The 23,582-nt window shown below is 38.3% G+C and overlaps 1 protein-coding gene across 5 annotated transcripts in view; it reads right to left on the bottom strand.

Annotated features, from left to right (window-relative positions):
- Positions 1 to 662: 662 nt before the first annotated feature.
- Positions 663 to 23,582, bottom strand: part of tutl (immunoglobulin superfamily member turtle) — a 474,553-nt gene continuing 451,633 nt past the window's right edge. For 4 of the 5 annotated variants that reach the window (XM_073969923.1, XM_073969927.1, XM_073969928.1 and 1 more), the window contains 2 exons: positions 18,976 to 19,207; positions 663 to 3,743 (listed from right to left, as the gene is read on the bottom strand). In XM_073969923.1, the coding sequence (XP_073826024.1) occupies positions 1,559 to 3,743; positions 18,976 to 19,207 (2,417 nt within the window). In that variant the 3' untranslated portion in view covers positions 663 to 1,558. Of the gene's footprint in view, positions 3,744 to 11,841; positions 11,913 to 18,975; positions 19,225 to 23,582 lie in introns of all 5 variants that reach the window. The other variant, XR_012410506.1, reaches the window with a different exon arrangement.

Genomic DNA, 23,582 nt, shown 5'->3' with positions numbered 1-23,582 from the left:
TCCATGTCTTAAAATAAATCTACTTTTAGGGATACATTGGGTACATGGGAAAGTATTATTTATTATTTAAGAAAAATATTTATGAAAATTATTTAAAAGAAAATAAAATTAAACAAAATTATCAGTTAAGCAAAAAAAAAAAAAAAAAAAATATATAAATTTAAAGCTTTAATTTTAGAGGCTATTTTCAAGGAAAAAAGTTGTTTTAAAAGTGCCTTAAAAATCTGTACAAAGAAATATTTCTTTGATAGTCCTCGGGGCTTTCCTGCACCCATGTGTTTTGTAGAAAGTTAAGGATGAGGGTGTGTGTGTTTTTTTTATTTTTAAATTTTATATTTAACCTAAAACTAACTTAAATATTAGGGTTTTTAATAATTTTTTGTTTAACTAAGAGTTGGTATTTTTTGCTTCTTGTTTTCTTTCCTTCAAATTAATATTTTCATTAAATTATTTTTATTAATAAATTTTTCAACTTTTTCTTTGTTACTTTGTGTTAACTAAAAAACTGTATATCTCATCTTTGTTGTTGTTGTTGTGGTGTGTGGGGTTTTCTATATAATTAATATATTTTTTATATTTATTTTTGTAATATTTTTTGGGATTTAAATTAGAATATTTTACAAAGTTGTTGTTGGTTTTTTGGTTAAATTTCTTCAGAATTGTTTTGTTTTTTTTTCGTGTGTGGTTTTTTGTTTACCTTACTAAATTGTGGTATAACTACTAATTGTGTTGATGTTGATTTTTTTTAACTATTTTTTGTTGTTGTTAATTCATTCACCTAAATTTTGTTTGTTTTTTTTTTTTTTTGAAATTTGAAATTGCTAAGTTTTGTTTTTTTGTAGATTTTCTTTAAGAAATTCTCATTTGTTGCTGTTGTTTTTTTTGGGGATCTTGTTGTTGTTAATTTTCTTTACTAAAGAAATAATTCGTGGAAGAGTATTATCCGCATTTTTGTGGGGGGGTCAGGGAATTCACTTGTTGAGTTTTCCTTGCATTTGTTTTTCTTGTTTAGTTTTTCCTTACACTAAAACTATAATTTTTTTCAGTGTAATTTTGTATGCTATATATTTTGTTAAGATGTTGTTGTTGTTGTTCTTGTAATTTAGTTGTAATAATTGAAAAATCAGTGCTCTTTAAAGTTTTGTTTTCCTTTGTTTTTGTTGTTTCTCGATTTGAGAGGTGAGGTTTTCCTATGTCGTCTTGATGTTGAGAATTTTGATTGTTTGAATGCCTTGAGAGTGGAGATGTGTGTGAGTGTATGAGTATGATTGTATGAGTGAGAACAGGTTCTTCTTTAAGTCCATAAAATGAGCAAATTTTCCATACATTGTTGATGCAATCCTTGGCGGTTGGAAACCTCGAACAAGAATTTTTTGGTCACATCTCATTATTATGCCGCAACGTAAAGCCTTTCCCGCTTGTGGGGAAACTGAAACCTTTGTGTTTTAATAGCTAACGTAACGCTGCCTGCCTTTATTGTGCGACCATGTACTCCCTTCTCTCTATCTTAAAAATCCCACCATTGCCTTGGCCAACGATAGCGCCTAATGGGCCTTTGTCAGCAAACACTTTCCAACTCCGCCACACCGGCCCGTTGCATGGCCTGCCGTTTACGATACTCATAGAACTCCTCACGCATGGCCTGCAGACGGGCCTCAATATTATTATCATAACGTCCGGGTAGCCTTGACTTACGTCCCATGCCACTACTGCCAAACAGACTACTGGAACTACTCAAGGGGCCCATTGTATGGGAGCCATGATGGTGTCCATGATGTTGTCCGCCGCCGGTTTGATGCAAAAAATGTCCCGTGGTATCTATGTGCAGGTTGAGATCTTCTCTTAACAAGCCACCAGTGGGTGTTGAGGCACTTGGTGTTGGGGTGGAGGGATCAAATTCATAATGACCATCCACACTGCCCACATCCACTGCCTTGGAGAGATTTACATTATCGGTGGCTGCATTTAGGCGTGTTATCATATCCAGCCAATGCTCCATGGTGTAGGGTGGTGTTAAGGTTCTTTGGGTACTGGAACTAAAATAATTTGAAGGTGAATAATGCTGTTGATAGGCCGAGGCTGAAAATGGCAAGGTGTTATAGGGATTACAATGCAACTGTTGTGTTGCCTGTTGGGGAGTAAGTTGTTGTTGTTGCGCTTGTTGCTGCTGCTGCTGTGGCATAGGCACCTGGCCCTGGGCCTGCTGTGATTGTACCGGTGCCTGCTGTGTTGCCATTTGCTGCATACCAAAATAGGCGCTATTTCCTGTGGCTGCTCCGCCACTGGTCGCACTGGGTGGCGGTGGTGGTGGCCTATATGGTGGCAATAGACGCCACTCACTTGTACTACCCGAATGATGTGAACCATGTGGATGATTGGAGGTATTCTTGGAACCAAAACCACTAGAACTGGAACGTGATTCTGGTGATGCATCCAAACCCAAGGCATGTGGATGATGATGATGCAAATGATTATTAGATCTTAATGTAAGATTTAAATGAGGCAATGGAGACATTAAATCTCCTTGAGATCTACCGAAAAGACGTGAATAGTGGCGTGGATACCAACGTGTCCTTGGCCTATAGCTGTGATAATAGGGAGCTGAACTGTGCTGATAATAGCTACGCCAAGAGGGTGGTGAATCCATCTGCAGGGGCATGAAATCCAAATGTTGTTGTTGATGTTGTTGCTGCTGCTGTTGTTGTTGCTCATAATTCAGACGCCTTGTCTCCTCCTGTATGGTCCGCAACGATGGCAGTTCATGGTTATAATAACGATAACGGCTTAAATTACCACTGGCAGTGGGCGTTAAGGTGGGCACAGATCTCTCGGCGGAACCAGGATATACAGTACTCAAATCACTAAACGGATTATAGGTGAAATGAGTTGAGGATTGATTGGGTGTTGTCATGGCCCATGGTGATGTCAACAAACCCTCATCGGATTGGGTTATCACACCATTAGGGCTACTTGCCGGTGAACTGGAAAATATACGCGACACTTTGGATGGTGAGAATACCTGATGCATATGATGACTCTGCAGGCCACCACTTATGGTATTTATATGCAAAGGTCTACTGGCTGGTTGGGCCTGTTGTTGACCCATCGCCATGGCGCTATGATGATTGTGTAAATTACGATAAATTCCATTACCGCCATAAACATTTTGATAACGGGCTCCCGACAATAGATTCTCAGAATCTCGACAATCACCACCGCCACCGCTGCCATTGTTGGCAGCACTGCCACCACCTCCAATTTTCAACAAACCTCCCAAACCTTGCAATAAACCCCTTGCAGAGCCAGCTGCCACCGATTGCAAACTCAGCTGGCTGGGTGAGGCCACCAATGGGCGTCGCCACGATGCCCGAGCCGTAATAAAATTACGCCTTGATAAAAATCCACCATCATCTGATGAGGATTTTTGTGAAGCACTGCTATTACGCCGGGTATCTACATTATCCACCTCATCGAATGAACCATTTTCATGACCGTCGCCGCCGCTAAGTTCACCATTTGTTATAGCATTTGCGGCGTTACCTGATTTGCTGCTGGTCAATACAAAGCGGCCATCACGCGATCGTTGTATTTCGCTAAGCGATTTACGACGTCCATCTGATGACTCGTCCAACGTTGGTGAACTATAAATCGAGTGGCAATTATTGCAGCGATCCGGTGGCCATATCCAGTGTAAGATTGCAATAAGTATTGTTGTTAGACTTGATATTCGGGTTTGTTTATATCTGCAGAGAGAGAGAGAGAGAGGAAGGATTGAAAAACAAAAAAAGAAAAAACATAATAGTTAGTGGATATTTAACAATAAAATTGTATAACATTGAAGGGCATGCTGTGTATATTGTTGTAAATAATGGTGTTTATATAATAATTGTTAGTTATGTATGCCAACCTTTTGATCTGCATCAATCCAGTGTTAATTTGTTATTGGGGTTGTTTTTTTTTTTTTTTTTTTTTGGTTTGTTATTCAACAGCAATTAGCAACAATAAAAGTACAAAAAGAGACACATATATTTACACAAGTTAGTCAAACATACATAATATATTTATACACAAAAAAAAATATATATATTTCTAAAAACGTAATGGTATGTTTGGATGAAGATGTATGAAATAAAAAAAATAAGTAAAAACGGTTTTATGTTTTTATGACATGCTTAAAACATAGGGGATGGAAGATACCAAGGAACGGTACTGGTCCTTCTTACATCTCAAGTGAACACTGACCTCCCCGTGGTGTCACCTAGGGAGCTGCCTTTAACACCTATTAAAGGTAGTGAGCTAACATGTGCCGCGCGTTCACCCATAAGAAAGTTAAAAACTTCGGTTTGGCCGTCGGGTTAGTAACCCTCCCCTAGAAAAAGCAGGCTACTATGAAAAAACGAAAGAAAAGAAAAACAAACCCCTCTAAATTTGACGAACACCGCAAACGTTTTAAGGACCATGATCTGCACCTGTTCGCACTCTTTATAGAGAAGGCTCAGTTTACGCATTGGCAGATGTACTTGAAAAATACAAGGCCGACATTACTGCCATACGGGAAATAAGATGGAATGGGAAAGGCGTCACAACAACACCTAAAAGTGACGCACTGTATTATAGCTGCCATGACACAAAGCATGAGTTTGGTTACGGATTTGTAGTTGGTGGGAGATTAAAACATCTGGTCTTAAGCTTCACCCCAGTGAAAGAAAAACTATCTGCCATTCGATTAAAAGCTAAATTCTTCAACATCAGCTTTATATGCGCTCATGCTCCCACTGAAGACAATGACGAACAGGCCAAGGATATATTCTACGAGCGCTTAGAAGTAACTTATGACCGTTGTCCTGCCCATGACATTAAAATTATTCTAGGCGATTTTAATGCCAAAATTGGAAAGGAGAATATCTTTGGCCAAACAGCCGGAAAATTCAGTCTCCACAATGACACATCTGACAATGGTATGAAGCTGATAGACTTTCAGCATGAACGGATACAACACCGAAGTTGGTCATCGGTAAGCTGCAAACAAAACAGATAGCCACAGAATATTCCACTCAGCTAGCCCAATTGCTTAATGAAAGCACTCCTCGTCCCGATAACATATCAGCACAATGGCAAAATATTGCCCACTCCATGCAAACAACCGCAAAATCCATACATGGATACCAGAGACCTTCACCAAGGAATCCATGGTACGACCAGGAGTGTCGTGCTGCTAATAATTTTAATAAATGTTCCACAAACATCCCATACGGGACAAGGGAGACTTCTCTCATATCAATGAGTGCACCCCGATTCATATTAGCACAATGATATGGGACCTACTGTTTATCGCCGAGTCCGAACGGTGTGTCTTAAGACACCACTTTATAGAGAAGTTTTTCACGGCTGAAATACTCAGGAAATGTCGCTAACATTACTGAGGGGTATTTTGCCACCGTTGAAAATTTTGATGTTGACTGACAGGGGAATCGAGCCCACGACCTTCAGCGTGCAAGGCGGGTGTGCATACTATTGCACCACGGTGGCACCACGGTGTCCACGGTGTAGAGCTACTTTACAATCAGTAGCAACGCGTAGTGCACGAGAGAGATATCGGGAGGAAAGGAGAGAAGAGAAACGTCTTTTCCGCAGGAAAAAGAGAGAAATGGAAAGGCGGGAGTGTGCAAAAATCGAGATGTACAGGAGCTAGATTGGAGTCCGACAGTTCTACCAAAGAGTAAGACATCAAACTGATGGCTTTGGTACAGGCGCCTCCTCCTGTAGAGACCATCAAGGTAATTTGGTAACTAATACAGATAGAGTGCTTAGGATATGGAAAGAACATTTTTCCAAACTGTCGGTATTCGATAGTAGCGATGACGGCGATGATACCACAGATCCAATCCTAGAAGATGGTATTGAATGTATACCGTCCAGACAGGATGAGGTAAAGACAGCAGTAAACCGGTTGAAGGATAATGATGCAGCAGGAGGCGATGGCTTGCCAGCCGAGCTGTTCTAAACCGGAGGCGACACGATGATAAGGTGTATGCATCAGCTAGTTAGCACCATCTGGCAGGAAGAACGTGTACCCGACGATTGGAACGTAAGCATTCTATGTCCAGTCCACAAGAAGCGAGATAAGACTGTGTGCTACAATTACAGGGGCATAAGTCTGCTCCCTATTGCATATAAGATAATATCTGGCATATTGTGTGAGAGACTAAAGCCTATGGTCAATGAAATTATTGGATCCTATCAGTGCGGTTTTAGACCGGGCAAATCCACCATTGACCAGATATTTACCTTGAGACAAATCCTGGAAAAGACCCAAGAAGTGCAGATCGACACCTTCCATCTTTTTGTCGATTATAAAGCAGCCTTCGACAGCCCCCTACGTTCAAAGGTGTTCCAAGCCATGTCTGATTTTGGCATTCCTCCAAAGCTTATTCGGCTTTGCAGAATGACATTAACTGATACTCGGTCCTCGGTTAAAATAGGATAGAACCTCTCCGAAGAGTTTATTACCAAAAGAGGTTTCAGACAAGGAGATGGCCTATCGTGTGATCTTTTCAACATCCTGCTGGAGAAGGTCATACATATGGAACAGCCATATGTTACATGCTTATGCCGAAGACATTGACATCATAGGTCAATCGGTAAAGGAAGTAACTGATACCTTTGAAAACAGTCGAAAGGGAATCTGCTAAAGTGGGTCTGGCGGTAAACGGCGAGAAGACTAAGTCGAGGGTATTGACGCGCAATATGTCCATTGAGATCGGACCAACTGTTGAAGTTCGTTACCAAAAAGGTTGAGGTAGCGAAAGACTTCGTATACCTCGGCACCGCCGTAAACACAACAAAAGACATCAGTTGTGAAATAAACAGATGCTACTTCGGTCTGAGTAAGCTGTTTAGGAATAAAGCCACATCTCGTCAAACAAAACAACGCTTTAGAAACCCCGTGCTGATGTATGGTTCCGAAGCCTGGGTACTTGCGCAAGCAGGCAAGACAGTGCTTAGTGTGTTTGAGAGAAAAGTTCTTCGAAAGATCCACGGGCCGATCTGCGTTGACGGTGAATATCGACGTCGTATGAACCACGAGCTGTATCTGCTATACAACGACATCAATATAGTTAAACGTGTCGAGATGCAACGACTGCGTTGGTTAGGCCCGCTAAAAAGGCGGATAAATACGTGCCACGTGGCGGTGCACGCAGAATTGAAAGGCCTAAGCTTCCATCTAACAAACAAGAGGGTGAAGAGATGAAAAGGCGCGGTATTCCAAAAAGCGAAGCACTAAACAGAGAGAATTGGAGATTTTTTCTTAGTTCGGCTTATAGAACAAATGTTCTGTAATGGGCCAGTTAAGTATGTAAGTATGTTAGTAAAACCTTGCAGAGAGTCAATAAAGAGGTGTGATGGTGAATGGTGTCGGAATAATGTTTGTCATATTTAAAAAAAATGTTTCCATTTCCACCTATTAAGTAAGCGTAATTATTTAAAACTTCGGAAATTTTTCAAGATATTTGTGAGGATTCGCTCCATGTAGCAAAAATCTCTATGTGTCATAAAATAAAAAGGCAAATTCTGATTTCTGTGGATCCTGTATTGTAACTATTTTGTCACTGAATCTGGAATTTATTGACAAAAATGTAGTATTTTATCATTTCAGTAATTGGAAATTTGTGGAGAAAAAAATCATAGTAGTACCAGGAGTGTCGTCCAGCTAGCGATGAAAGGAATGAAGCGAATAAAAAAATGCAGCTTTTTTGCAATTGAATTGCAATGGACTCCGAGGTAAGATCGAGGAGATAGTAGATTTTATGAGTCGGAAGAACATCAAGGTCGCGGCGGTGCAGGAAACCAAGCTGAACAACAACCACAGCTTAGAGCATTGTGATGGTTACAATGTTCTGAGGAAAGATCGCACCAGAAGTGGAGGTGGGGGATTGGCTTTTCTATTGCACCAGTCTGTCCAATACAGACCTATCTCGCTTGAACCTGTCTCTAATGACCGATACATTGAATGTATGGGGGTAGCAGTCAGGTGTGGAGCTGCCGAGATAGAGTTGCTGAATGTATACATCCCGCCGAGAAATAGCTGTATCCCTGATTATAGGCCTGACATTAGCCCGCTCTTACAAGGTCATAATCGTCTGGTCCTGGGGGATTTTAATGCGCATCATGAGATGTGGCATTCGGCCCTCGGAAACGACCAGAGAGGTACAGCGCTGGCTGAGCAGATTGATAGCTCTACATTTTGCACGGTCAATGAGGACGCCCCTACCAGAATTAGAGGAGAGTGTCACAGTTCGCCTGACATAACCATCGTGTCACCTGGTCTGACAAATGACGTTACCTGGCAACCCGTCATTTCCCTTGGATCAGACCATCTTCCCATAATTGTCTCCATTAGCAGACCACCCGACTTCATCAACTCTGAACGCCGCACGTTCGTCAATCATAAGAAAGCTGATTGGCCGGGTTTCAGAGAATTCACCTATCACCGCTTCAAAGAACTGCACAATCCTTCTGATGTTCGGGTAGCGAAAAGGACGTTCCGAGACATCATCACTGCTGCAGCCGCTCGCCATATACCTGCTGGTCGAATACCCGAAGTAAGACCAAATTTCCCAGCAGAGGCGACGGGATTAGCAAATGAGCGTGATGAGCTTCGTCGTATCAACCCCAATGACCCCAGAGTCAGGGAGCTGACACTGGAAGTTAACAGGCTGGTCGGCGAGCATAAGCGGAACAAATGGTTAAATCATCTGAAGAGCTGCAACATTGGAGCCGGTATAGGTGAATTGTGGGCACCGGTTAAGTCACTCTCGAACCCTGGAAGAAGGGAAGCTAGGACCTCAGTCACGTTTGGCGACGTTACGTTGACTGACCCGAAGAGGTGCGCAAGTAATTTCAATCGACAGTTTGTCGAGCATCCGGAGAGTGACAGGGCGAAGAGAAGAGTATTACGTCGCATCAGATCTCTTCCTGCCGAGGATGAACCACCACAATTTACAATGGATGATGTTGCCAATGCCATCAGGAACGCTAAATCATCCAAAGCGTTGGGCCCTGATGGAATCTCCATGGTAATGTTGAAGCAGCTGGATGAGCCGGGAGTCGAGTATCTCACCAAAGTCTTCAACTTGTCGCTAGCCACCCTCGTTGTTCCCGAAGTCTGGAAAATGGACAGGGTGGTCCCACTACGGAAGCCAGGCAAGGATGCCAGCAAAAGTGAATCGTACAGACCGATTTCGCTTTTGTCGCCCGTAGCAAAGACACTTGAGGCCTTGCTCCTCCCCAGTATCAGAAATAGCTATCAAGTTGCCGATCATCAACATGGATTCCGTAAGCAGCACAGCACGACAACAGCGCTGCACGCCATTACCACATATATCTGTAAAGGACTCAACCAGAGACGGCCGTGCGATAGAACAGTTATGGTGGCGCTTGACTTATCAAAAGCCTTTGATACAGACAGGCACTCCACGCTGTTTGAGGACATTGAACAGACAACCCTCCGGCCAAGCTTGAAACGTTGGATAGTCAACTATATGTGTGGACGCCAGTCGTACGTGGAATTCAGGAATAAGAAGTCCAAACCCCGTAGAGTGAAACAGGGAGTTCCCCAAGGTGGGGTGATATCTCCGGAACTGTTTAACCTCTACCTCTCCTGTATTCCACCCCCTCCAGACGGCATTGAGATCGTGACGTATGCGGATGATTGCACGATCCTGGCGGATGATTGACCTATCCTGATGACATCTGTGAGAGACTGAACAACTATTTAACCGCACAAAATCTACAGCCACTCTGTTCACCACATGGACAGCGCAGTTTGGACGTGTGTTGAATGTCGTGGTCGACGGTAGCAGAATTCCGACCACAAACTGCCCTAAAATTTTAGTTGTCACATTCGACACTACATTCACGTCGTGCGCACACGCCACAGCTATCTGCGACAAGTTGAAAAGTAGGAACAAGGTTCTCAAGTCCCTGGCCGGCAGCACTTGGGGTGCAGATAAAGAAACCTTGTTGGCCACGTATAACGCGATAGGTCGGTCTGTGGTAAGCTATGCGGCTCCAGTCTGGTCCCCGAGATTGTGTGATTCGAACTGGAAAAAGATTCAAACTTGCCAGAATGCCGCCCTGAGAACAGCGATAGGGTGCCTCCTCAAATCTTCAGTGGACCATCTACATGCGGAGGCAAAAATTCTTCCTGTAAAGCAACACAATGAGATGCTTTCGTTGCAGTACCTTCTGGATGTTATCGTGTGAGCCATCCCAATCACCATCTTGTGGGTAGGTCCGGCCCATTCAGGGAGATCAGGAAGGATATCCATGCTCTAGAGGGTGAGGTCCAACGATACAGGAGAGAACCCCTAGATCAACAAGCATATCAAGCAGAATTGAATAGCATTCACACGGACGCAGTTGCCAAGGCCTTATGCAATTATAGTGTGAATAAAGTACTCGGAGTACATCCTCCATCTATCGCAGCTGACGAGCGTCTGCTGCCACGACAAACCAGAGTAGTTTTGGCTCAACTATGGTTGGGATATTGCAGTCGCCTAAATTCGTATTGGGCGGAAATCGATCGCGCCGTGCAAGACATATGCCCAGTATGCGGCATTGGCCCGCACGACACACAACACCTTTTTAACTGCCCCGCCAAACCTACCCATCTAACTCCAGTGGATCTGTGGCTACATCCCATCGAAGCAGCCACTTTTCTGGAACTGGAGATAGACCCAGAGCCAGATTGAACAGAGGAACGAACAAATAAACATAACAGAAACACTGTTACAACAACAAAATGATAGAGGTTTCGGGAGATATTGAATCAAGGGAAATGAAAACCACTCAAAGAGGCAGTAAGTTTGGCCGGGTCGAATTTAATACCATCCACCATAAGGTAAACTCATAGGGCCTGTATTGAGCCGAAAACCATATCTCTTGAAAAAGGTGGCTGAATTCTTCATAATATTTAAAATCGGACTATACCAAAACATACATTTAATAACACAATGCAACACCGAAAATGCAAACAACTTCTAGTATACATTTTTTGAAAGTACAAATCGAGACTACAAAATCCCTAGTTGGGTTTTGTCCTGTCAGATCCAGTTGCGATTTGGCGTTGCTGTCCACGGTACTATTGAACCAACTTTAAATAAAAGGAAACTACAATGTTCATAGAAGAGAAAAATCACAAAACCAAAAACAAAATCACCGGAGCGCTTCTTAAATAAATAGCGGCAACGTTCAAATTTTTAATGTTTTTTTAGGTTTTAAGAATTTTTCTGGAAAAACGCAACCCTATACAAATTTAACTAAAGAAAATTCTCTACAGAATTGCTTTTGATGATATTTTCGTATTTTTGTGAGATATAGAAGTTCAAATTGGGACAACGCACTGACTTATAAAACAATGTCATTTCCCAACATAAACTTATATATCTCAAAATTCAACTGATTTTGGATTTTCTGAAAAAGTCTTAATTTAGTATGGACGGACCTAAAACGATCCGAATAGATTGCTACGACATACGTTAGCGGGTTATACTTTTCATTATTTTCTCATTACAAATTGAATTGCGAATATAAAAGGAGGAAAATAAACGTAAATGGAATGTTTAACAGCTACAACAAAGAAAAACGTTTCCATCAAAAAAATTAAAACATCAATTCATAACAACTATGTACTCGTGTGTATATGGTGTTAATGCTATAGGATTCATCAGGATATTACAAACATAAAATCACAATCTTTATACAAAAAATTAATTATATAAAATACAAATTTTGCTACAACACTTGACAATTTCTTTCATAATTTGATAAATGTCTTACGATTTTGATTATGACATGATGGACCTGGAACTATGAAAACGGTTTCATAATCACGATAATGATCAGTATTGCTATATGTGTGAGAGAATTATGCAAGAAGGAAAAAGAACATAGAAACAGATGTAAACGTAGATGTTGAAATGTTATTTCGAGATGTTAAAGGTAATTTCAAAAGAAAAATTAAAAAGAACGAATATGCCAAAAAAGTAATTTAAAAAAATTTAAAATTAAATAAAAAATAAAATAGACGTAATATATTGGTTTTTTTAAGAGGGCGGAGTAATACATTGTTCCTTATGGCCATTAATAAAAGTCTTTTGCCAGAAAACAAATTAGTTTTATGAATCAAATGTAATCTGACGGTGACAAATATTATGGAATACTGAGAAAATAATTTGTATTGGTGATAGAGAAAATCCATACATAGAAGGATAAACACGACTAAAGATTTTAGTTACTGAACACGTATTACCACCAGTCTTTTATTGCTGGAAACAGCAAATCTTTTGATATGAGCCCTTCATTATAGTAACTAAGTGAATACCCATTACTTCGTTATAAATATCTAGAAACCCTTTCCTGATATTTCCAAAACAAGTTCTGACCTCTTCTTGAAATCTTCCACGAGCCTTAAGTGAATACCCATTACTTCCATATAAATAAAACCTTTAAAGGTGCAAAGTAAACTATGTGATGTTTTAACTAGAAACCCTTTCCTGATATTTGCAAAACAAGTCGTAACCTCTTGAAAAGCCCCCTCACACGCAACACAATAAAAAATAATATTAATGATGCAATTAAACCCAAACACAATGCCAAAGATGAGCATAAATAGTAGATGTGAAATAGAAATAATATCATCATTAAAATAATTTAATGGACTTTTGTTCCAAAAAAAAGAAGAGAAGAATGAAATGAAGCGTAATCAGAATATACCAAGACTAAACTAACAAAAGAAAACTTTTGTACACGTGCCAAAAGTATTTCTGGCATTTCTATAATTTTCCCCTTCCTCGATATATTCTGGGAAATGAATAAAGTCTAATTAGTACGAAAACGTAAAAGAACACGAAGACGACGAATACGACGATTTAATCATTGTGGATTATTGTAGAAGTTTTTACGATTGATTAGTTACAAAGTTGATTTTTATGTTTAGTATGGAAATCAATACTTGAGTTGTAAACTTTATTGTTGTTGTTGTTAGAAATTTTGTGCACACAAAATAGGCTCATTAATAAAGTTGGTAATTTGTACATACAAACACATATAAATGTAACTTTTTGCATTAAGAATTGTGCAGAAATCCAATCGTAAAAGGGAATGGGATAAAAGATTATAGGCAGAAAGCCACCATGCTGATAGGGTTAAACATAGGAATGTCAGGGAATCATCAGCTAAAAAAAACTCATTTGAATTAAAGCTTCTTGACTACGACCAAATATGGATGGAAACCTGAAGGACAACATGTAGAAATTTAGTTTCGGGGAAGCCTTTTAAAATGTATGACATTTTTGAAGTCTTTTTTTGATAAAAGAGCTTGCAGAGATCCTCTGCAGCAACAGAAAGATAGTAAGTCCTTTTGAGTCTAAATGAGGCGCTCAGCGCCAAAACTGGCTAACCCAGTTGGTCAAAAAAATCAAAATGACTATAAAGATCTAACCGGAACCATATAAAATAAATACCAAAAATTACTCCCTATTGCATTATACAACACTAGGTTACACTACCTTCTAAAACAATGCTATATGGATTTTTTAGTATTTATTTCAAAAGGTCCTGGTTTGATCTTTATAGACATTTTGATTTTTTTGTTTATGTGGGTTAGGCCATTTTGGCGCTGAGCGCCTCAAATATACAAAGGTCTATTATTGGTTATAAGTCTACTACAGATAGAAGACTTTTCCATGGCCTTCCATTGCCCCCTGTTCTCTTTCACCATTCGTCAGATTCCCTGTTAAAAAGTCTTCTAAAAATAGAAAACATTTTAGAGGTCGAGGGATTTTCAGAGGTTTTCTGTATATAAAAATCTTTTAAGAATTCCTCCACAGATATTTGGAAGACCTTATATGGGGCCTCCACAAAAAAATGGATCTTCGAATATCAGAGGACTTGTCAAAGATATTCTACTAGCATAAGGACCTTAAGAGGTCTTTCATGGACAGATATCCTTTTAAAGGTTTGTTCTACAGAACATTTTTCCACAGGACAGTACAGGGTAAAATGTTTTCTACCAATTTTCTATAAAACTTTTACTAGTCTTCAATAGGAAGAAAATCTTTTGCAGGCATTCAATAGAGAGAAGACATCTTATACGTTTTCTATATACAGAAGAACTTTAACAGGATTTCCATAAACTGCTCACCATTTACAGGTCTTCTATAAACTGAAGACTTTATACAGGTCTTCTATAGGAAGATATCTTGAACAGGTCTGTTATAGGCAGCATATCTTTTACAGGTCTTTTATAGATAGAAGACCTTTTACAGGTCTTTTATAGGTAGAAGACCTTTTACAGGTATTCTATAAACAAAGGAAATTTTCCAGGTCTTGTACAGACAGAAGACCTTTTACAGACCTTCTGCAATCAGTAGACCTATTGCAGGTCTTCTATAGACAGAAGTTCCTTAACAGTTCTTCTATAGACAGAACACCTCTTACCGATCTTCTATGAACAGATTTCCTTTTACAGGTCCTCCATACAGAGAAGATCTTTTACATTTCTTTTATATACAGAAGATCTTTGACAGATCTTCTATAGGCAGCAGACCTTTTTTATGTCTTCTAACAAGCGAAGACCGTTTACAGGTTTTCTATAGACAGAAGACCTTTTGCAGATCTTCAAATGACACAAGACCTTTACAGGTTCTCTGTAACTCGATAACCTCTTACAGGTCTTCTATAGACAGAAGACCTTATACAGGCATTTTATAGACAGGAGACCTTATACAGATTTCTATAGACAGAAGACCTTGTACAGATTTCCAATTACAGAAGACCTTTTACTGGTCTTCTATAGACGGAAGACCTTTTACTGGTCTTCTATAGACGGAAGACCTTTTACAGGTCTTCTAAAAACAGAAGATCTGTTACAGGTCTTCTATAGACAGAAGATCTGTTACAGGTCTTCTATAGACAGAAGACCTTTTACAGGTCTTCTATCGACAGAAGACCTTTTACAGGTCTTCTACAGACAGAAGACCTTTTAACGGTCTTCTATAGACAGTAGACCTTTTACAGGTCTTCTATAGACAGAAGACCTTTTACAGGACTTCTATAGACCTTTTACATGTCTTCTACAGACAGAAGACTTTTTACAGGTCTTCTATAAACAGAAGACCTTTTACAGGTCTTCTACAGACAGAAGACTTTTTGCAGGTCTTCTATATACAGAAGACCTTTTACAGGTCTTCTATAGACACAAGAACTTTTAGAGGTCTTCTACAGAGAGAAGACGTTTTACAGGTCTTCTATAGACAGAAGACCTTTTACAGGTCATCTATAGACAGTAGACCTTTTGCAGGTCTTCTATAGACAGAAGACCTTTTACAGGTCTTCTACAGACAGAAGACTTTTTACAGGTCTTCTATAGACAGAAGACCTTTTACAAGTCTTCTATAGACAGAAGACCTTTTACAGGTCATCTATAGACAGAAGACCTTTTACAGGTCTTCTACAGACAGAAGACTTTTTACAGGTCTTCTATAGACAGAAGACCTTTTACAGGTCTTCTACAGACAGAAGAGCTTTTACAGGTCTTCTATTGACAGAAGAGTTTTTACAGGTCTTCTATAGACAAGAGACATTTTACAGGTCTTCTATAGACAGAAGACCTTTTACAGGTCTTCTATAGACAGAAGACCTTTTACAGGTCTTCTATAGACAAGAGACATTTTAAAGGTCTTCTATAGACGGAAGACCTTTTACAGGTCTTCTACAGACAAGAGGCATTTTACAGGTCTTCTATGGACAAAAGACCTTTTACAGGTCTTCTACAGACAAAAGACCTTTTACAGGTCTTCTACAAACAGAAGACCTTTTACAGGTCTTCTATATACAGAAGACCATTTACATACAGCTCATTTATAGATCGCAGACTTTTTCCATGTCATCTACAGAGCGAAGACCTTTTGCAGGTCTTCTGTATCCATACGACCTTTTACAGATCATATATAGATAGAAAGCCTATTACAGGTCTACTGTTGATAGCAGTCTTTTACTGGTATTCTATAGACAGAAGACCTTTTACAGGTCTTCTGCAGACAGAAGACCTTTTACAGGTCTTCTACAGACAAAAGACCTTTTACAGGACTTCTATAGACAGAAGACCTTTTACAGGTCTTCTACAGACAGAAGACTTTTTACAGGTCTTCTATAGACTGAAGACCTTTTACAAGTCTTCTATAGACAGAAGACCTTTTACAGGTCTTCTACAGACAAAAGACCTTTTACAGGACTTCTATCGACAGAAGACCTTTTACAGGTATTCTATAGACAGCAGACCTTTTACAGGACTTCTTCAGACAGAAGTCCTCTTACAGGTCTTCTATAGACAGAAGACCTCTTACAGGTCTTCTATCGACAGGAGACCTTTTACGGGTCTTCTATAGACAGAAGACCTTTTACAGGTCTTCTACAGACAGAACACCTTTTACAGGACTTCTACAGACAGAAGACCTTTTACAGGTCTTCTACAGACAGAAGATCTTTTACAGGTCTTCTACAGACAGATGACCTTTTACAGGTCTTCTACAGACAGAAGACCTTTTACAGTTCTTCTACTGACAGAAGACCTTTACAGGTATTTTACAGACAGAAGACCTTTTACAGGTCTTCTATAGACAAAAGACCTTTTACAGGTCTTCTATAGACAGAAGACCTTTTACAGGTCTTCTATAGACAGAAGACCTTTTACAGGTCTTCTATAGACAGAAGACCTTTTACAGGTCTTCTATATACAGAAGACCTTTCACGGGACTTCTACAGACAGAAGACCTCTTACAGGTCTTCTATCGACAGAAGACCTTTTACGGGTCTTCTATAGACAGAAGAACTCTTACAGGTCTTATATAGACAGAAGACCTTTTACAGGTCTTCTACAGACAGAAGACCTTTTACAGGTCTTCTACAGACAGAAGACATTTTACAGGTATTCTATAGACAGAAGACCTTTTACAGGTCTTCTACAGACAGAAGACCGTTTACAGGCCTTCTTTAGACAGAAGACCTTTTACAGGACTTCTACAGACAGAAGACCTTTTACAGGTCTTCTATCGGTAGAAGACCTTTTACAGGTCTTCTATCGGTAGAAGACCTTTTACAGGTCTTCTACAGACAGAAGATCTTTTACAGGTCTTCCACAGACCGATGACCTTTTACAGGTCTTCTATAGACAGAAGACCTTTTACAGGTCTTCTATAGACAGAAGACCTTTTACAGGTCTTCTACAGACAGAAGACCTTTTACAGGTATTCTATAGACAGAAGACCTTTTACAGGTCTTCTACAGACAGAAGACCTTTTACAGGTCTTCTACAGACAGAAGACCTTTTACAGGTCTTCTATCGGCAGAAGGCCTTTTACAGGTCTTCTACAGACAAAAGATCTTTTACAGGTCTTCTACAGACCGATGACCTTTTACAGGTCTTCTATAGACAGAAGACCTTTTACAGGTCTTCTACAGACAGAAGACATGTTACAGGTATTCTATAGACAGAAGACCTTTTACAGGTCTTCTACAGACAGAAGACCTTTTACAGGTCTTCTACAGACAGAAGACCGTTTACAGGCCTTCTTTAGACAGAAGACCTTTTACAGGTCTTCTATCGGCAGAAGACCTTTTACAGGTCTTCTACAGACCGATGACCTTTTACAGGTCTTCTACAGACAGAAGACCTTTTACAGGTATTCTATAGACAGAAGACCGTTTACAGGCCTTCTTTAGACAGAAGACCTTTTACAGGACTTCTACAGACAGAAGACCTTTTACAGGTCTTCTATCGGCAGAAGACTTTTTACAGGTCTTCTACAGACAGAAGATCTTTTACAGGTCTTCCACAGACCGATGACCTTTTACAGGTCTTCTACAGACAGAAGATCTTTTACAGGTCTTCTACAGACCGATGACCTTTTACAGGTCTTCTATAGACAGAAGACCTTTTACAGGTCTTCTACAGACAGAAGACCTTTTACAGGTATTCTATAGACAGCAGACCTTTTACAGGTCTTCTATAGACAGAAGACCTTTTACAGGTCTTCTACAGACAAAATACGTTTTACATGTCTTCTATAGACAGAAGACCTTTTAGAAGTCTTCTATAGGCACAAGACCTTTTATAGGCCTTCTATAGACAGAAGACCTTTTACAGGTCTTCTACAGACAGAAGACATTTTACAGGTATTTTATAGACGGAAGACCTTTTACAGGTCTTCTACAGACAGAAGACCGTTTACAGGCCTTTTTTAGACAGAATACCGTTTACAGGTCTTCTATAAACAGAAGACCTTGTACAGCTCTTCTATAGGCAGAAGACCTTTTACAGGTCTTCTACAGACAGAGAACCTTTTACAGGTCTTCTATAGACAGAAGACCTGTAAAAAGTCTTCTATATAGACAAGAGACCTACAGAAGACCTGTAAAGGTCACTAAAATCATTTACAAGTCTTCTAGAAAAGAATATTTTCTGTAGGTCTTCTATAGGCAGAAGACCTTTTACTGGTCGTTTACAGAATGAAGACAGAAGATTCCTTTAGATCCACAATATTATGGAGGCGATTTACTTGTGTTCGATATACAGAGGACCTTTTACAGATCCGAAAGTTAGAATTTATATTACAGGTAAAAAATTGATTATTAAAATTTCAATCCACCTCAGTATACTAACTGTTAATCAATTTTAGTTAAAGCTCTTTCAAATTATTATTTTAAATTCCACCATAAAATAATACAAATTAAAGCAAAGCAAACAAAAAATAAAATAATAAATGTTAAATAAATGTTAAACGCACAAATAATTAAAATCAAATTCCCAACAAAAAACAACAAAACATATTAAATAAATGAGAATTCATCAAAATGAGGAAAACAAGAAGATAGAGAGCGGAAGACAACTAGAACGAGAAGTGAAATACTTACTTTTTTAAAGGCACTTGACTAGCGGAAATCGAGCCCGTATTACGATTATGCATTTGTTGTTGTAGATGATGATGATGTTGTTGTTGTTGCTGCTGTTGTTGCGGATGCTGTGATAGTTGTGATAGTGGTTGTTGTTGCTGCTGTTGTTGATGTTGATGATGATGCTGTAGATGATTATTTACTGCTGCTATATTACGGGCATCCGTTATCCTGCAAGCTACCATGTTGAACTCTGTAAACGAATTATTTCTACAATTAATTTTGGTGGAGTATTTAGCCATCCTTATATTAAACATATAAATACAGCATATATATATAGCAAAACATTAACATCATCGTATATATAAATATCAAGGGAAGAGCGAGAGAGGGGGTAAGAGCGAGAGAGGGGGTAAGAGCGGGCTGGCGGCCGTTTAGCTAGTTTGCTAGGTACATTTATGGTATTATGTATGATGTTGTATGTATACATTTTTAGTATGCAGGATTATTAACATTGAGAGACGACATAATAGCGTAACGTTGATTTATTTTTTTTTTTTTGTATATATAGACTATATAGACAGCGATAGATAGGAAATAAGTAGCGTTAACTTATTTGGTATTTTTCTGGTTGTTGTTTTTTGTTTTATTTCTTGATGATTATTTTTCTGATTTTATTGCTTATAAGTGAGTAATGCATTCTGTTTTGTTACTCATATGTATATTTGTAAGTTGTATGTGGAATTTCGCTTAGGACGATTTTTGTATTTTGTTGTTGGGATTTGAATGGTTAACCTATAAAGTTAATTCCAGTAGTTGAGTTAGACAAAAATATGTTGCTCTTAAGAATCCGATTTAAAAAAATGTAATTAAGAATAGATTTTAAATTGTTCATCATAGTCGAGAAAAATCATGTTATTAATTGCGGATTCAACCAGGGATAAACTTTTACGTGTTTAAGTCATATCTTATCCCCTCCGTAGGCGACAGTCATTTTGGAAGTGCCTGTACGAGTACAATGGGTTAAAGTGATTGTCAACACCATTTTCACATGTAATTCGCAGAATTTCAGTTGTAATTTGATTATTTCATTTGAAATTCGAAACATTTGACTTGTAAATTGAGAATTCCAATTGAATTTCGAATTATTTTATTTGTAATTTGATTTTTTTTCATTTGTAATTCGAATTTCTCCATTTGTAATTTGAATTTCTCTATTTGTAAATCGAAGTTTTTCATTTGAAATTTCAAATGAAAAAAGTTCAAATTACAAATGAAAAAAATCGAATTACAAATGAAATAATTCGAATTACAAATAAAAAATTCAAATTACAAACGAAATAATTCGAATATCAAATGGAATTCTCAAATTACAAATAAAATAATTCGAATTCCAAATGAAATTCTCAAATTACAGATGTAATTCGAATCATTTCAATTCTAATTCTAGAATTTCATTTGTAATTGGAAACATTTCAATTTTAATTCGAATTATTCCATTTGTAGTTCGAATTTATTCATTTATAATTTGAATTTATACACCTTCAGTTCGAATTGTTTCATTTGTAATTCGAATTATTCCATTTTCAATTCGAATTATTTTGTATGTAATTCGAATTATTCCATTTGTAATTCGAAACATCAATTAATTAAAAATCTCATTTGTTATTCCAAAAACTTTTTTGTTTCGAATCTCAAATGGAATAATTTTAATTACAAATAAAACAATTCGAATTACAAATATAATAAAAATGGAATAATTCAAATTACAAATGGAATAATTCAAATTACAAATGGAATAATTCGTATTACAAATGGAATAATTCGAATTACAAATGGAATAGTTCAAATTTCAAATGGAATAATTCGAATAACAAATGGAATGATTCGAACTAGAAAGGGAATAATTCGAATTACAAATGAAATTCTCAAATAACAATTGAATTGTTTCGATTTACAAATGTAATAATCGAAATATAATTTTAGTGTTCTTCTATAGAAATAAAAGCGAATTTCTAGAGACTTCATGAGAGTTTTTGTGGAGGTCTTTTACTGACATAAAAGTCTTCTGGAGACAGAAGAACTTTACCCTTTGGCCTCTGAAGAGAAAATCCGTTTTGGTCATAGAAGACCTTTTACAGATTAGAAACAAGTGAAAATATATCAGTGGACTTGCCGACCCTCACGTGAAAGATTTTATGGAGGTCGTTTGGAGATATAAATTACTTCTGGAGATAGAAGATCTCTAGGAAAGGACTTCCATAGAAAAAGGACCCTTTGGCCTATGAAGAGAAAAGTCGTTCAGATGCCACTATCCATGAACAACGTTTTACAGGTCATATTTTATGGCTATAGAAACACAAAAAAAGTCGACTTATTCTCTGGGTAGATCGAATGCCGGTATTACGAATTTTGTGGCCTTTTTGTGGACCTATGAAGTTGACGACAAAACAAGTAAAGAAGTATCAGTCGGCTTTGCCGACAGAGATATACCCTCAGCCTATTAGAATTTAAACTTTCATTTCGGACCAAATCGGTTGATCAGTTCGAGAGTTATCTTGTTCTCCAGCCACTAAATATGGTGAATAAGGGGTTTTTACACCTTTTGGGCTGTTTTCCTAAGAAGTATGGACTTGTCACTAAAAAAACTTTTACCATCGCAATAGTAGTAGCGAATGCAAGTTGCTTCAACAAAAATTAAAGTGATTCGAGAGCAGGCCTTAAAGTGAATTTATCCGAAATTTTGTGTGGAGAGTACCGGAAAGAGTGGACAAATGTAGTCCTTATTCGAACTTATTCTATATCTGGTAGATAAGTTAGGATGTGTAAAGTATGGATCAAATCGGCCACTCCCTTTAAGAGTTATCGTGTGCACAATTTTTCCGATCATTTTTGAACTTTTGAGGGGGAGGTGAGGAGTGGACCGATACGGCTTATCTTCGAACTTAAACTAAGTCTGGACAAACTTTTACGAAGGCCAAATTATGGACCGAATCGGCAGATCCGTTCGAGAGTTATCTTGCGCTCGAACTACTACACATGGTGTCATAGGGGTTTTTTTTTGCAACTTTCACGCTATTTTCTCAGGAAGTATGGACTTGGGCTGGCGAAACTTCTACCGTCGTATGGAGGGCCGTGAATACAAGTTTCTACAACAAAAATCAAAGCGATTCGAGAGCAGGTCCTAAACTGAACCTTTCCGAAATTTTGTGTGGGAGGTACCCTAAGGAGTGGACCGATTGAGTCCATATTGGAACCTAATGTAAGTTTAGTAGAAATTTAACGATGTGCAAAGTATGGACCAAATCGGTTACTCCATTCAAGAGTTATCGTGGGCACAAAGCCAAAATTTGAACCGAATCGGTTCATCCGTTCGAGAGTTATCGTGCGCTCCAACCAGCCAGACAGGCAGACAGACAGACGGACGGACATTGCTCAATCGACTCCAAATTGGGGTCTAAAACCATTATTTCGATGACGCACATTTTGCCCGTATGAAAGTGTATATACCCTCGTTAGCATAAATGCTGAGGGTATAAAAAATAACCGGAGGAATTATCAATTAAATCGCGGTTAAAGTTCACATTTTTGTGTTTTCTCGATTTTGCGATTGTCAAGCAAGACCTATCGAAAGCGGATTAGGGGAAATTATTTAGCAGTGAAAATTTTCTACAACATTAACCTTTATAACTTTTTCCTAGGTTTTACCATTTTTGAGATATAGAAGTTCAAATTATAAAACACTATTATGAAGGGTGTGCCTTAACTAACTTTAAATGAAAACCGCACCGTTTTTGCAGATTCTGAAACAGCAATGTTCATAGATAAGAAAAATCCAAAAACAAGAAAAAATCGCTGGAGGGATTTTTAAATAAATCGCGGTCAAATGTCACATTTTCAGATTTATGTTAGGTGTTCAGGATTTTGCTAGGAAACGGGAATTCCTATAGAAGTGGGAATAGGGAAGATGTTGTAGAGGATTTTCACTGATACAACATTTTCTCTAATCCCATTTCGATAGGACTTGCGGTTTCCAAGCAAAATCGCGAAAACCTAAAAAGTCCTAAAAATGTGAACTTTGGCTGTGATTTATTCCCTCCGGAGATTTTTTTTTTTGATTTTTTTCATCTATAAATATTATGGCTTCAGAATCCGCAAAAACTTCCCAGGTGTAAGCACTTTTCATTTAAAGTTAGTTAATGCGCACCGTGAGGAGTAATTGAAACTTCAGGTGGTATATAATTACGAAACGTCGTGTCTGTTGGAGTAGAGCACAAAATCAATCTAGTATAAATTAATCTCAAATTGGCAAGGGTATGTGTTCTTGAAGTTCAAGTAATATTAATTGCTATCATCTTTCAGGCAGTGTATACATATACATACATAAACAATAAACCATAATTCATCATATTTTATATACTATGTGTATGTACTGCACATAACAAAGTTATAAGGTCACGAAAACTAATTCCATCCATATTAAATTGTTTCTCTAAATTTATGAAACCCCTGGGTATTTTGTATTTAAATAACATCATAGTACGAGTATAACCTAATTTTCATATTTTACTATATTCGTAAATGATAAACTATGTACATAATATCGTACATATTTATACTTCTTGATA

The sequence above is a fragment of the Musca autumnalis genome, unplaced genomic scaffold, assembly GCF_047663935.1.
Source record: "Musca autumnalis isolate F117 unplaced genomic scaffold, ASM4766393v1 scaffold_2, whole genome shotgun sequence".
Classification (NCBI taxonomy): Eukaryota; Metazoa; Arthropoda; class Insecta; order Diptera; family Muscidae; genus Musca; species Musca autumnalis.
Note: the sequence above shows the minus strand (reverse complement) of the source record. Positions and strands in the feature narration are given on the sequence as shown.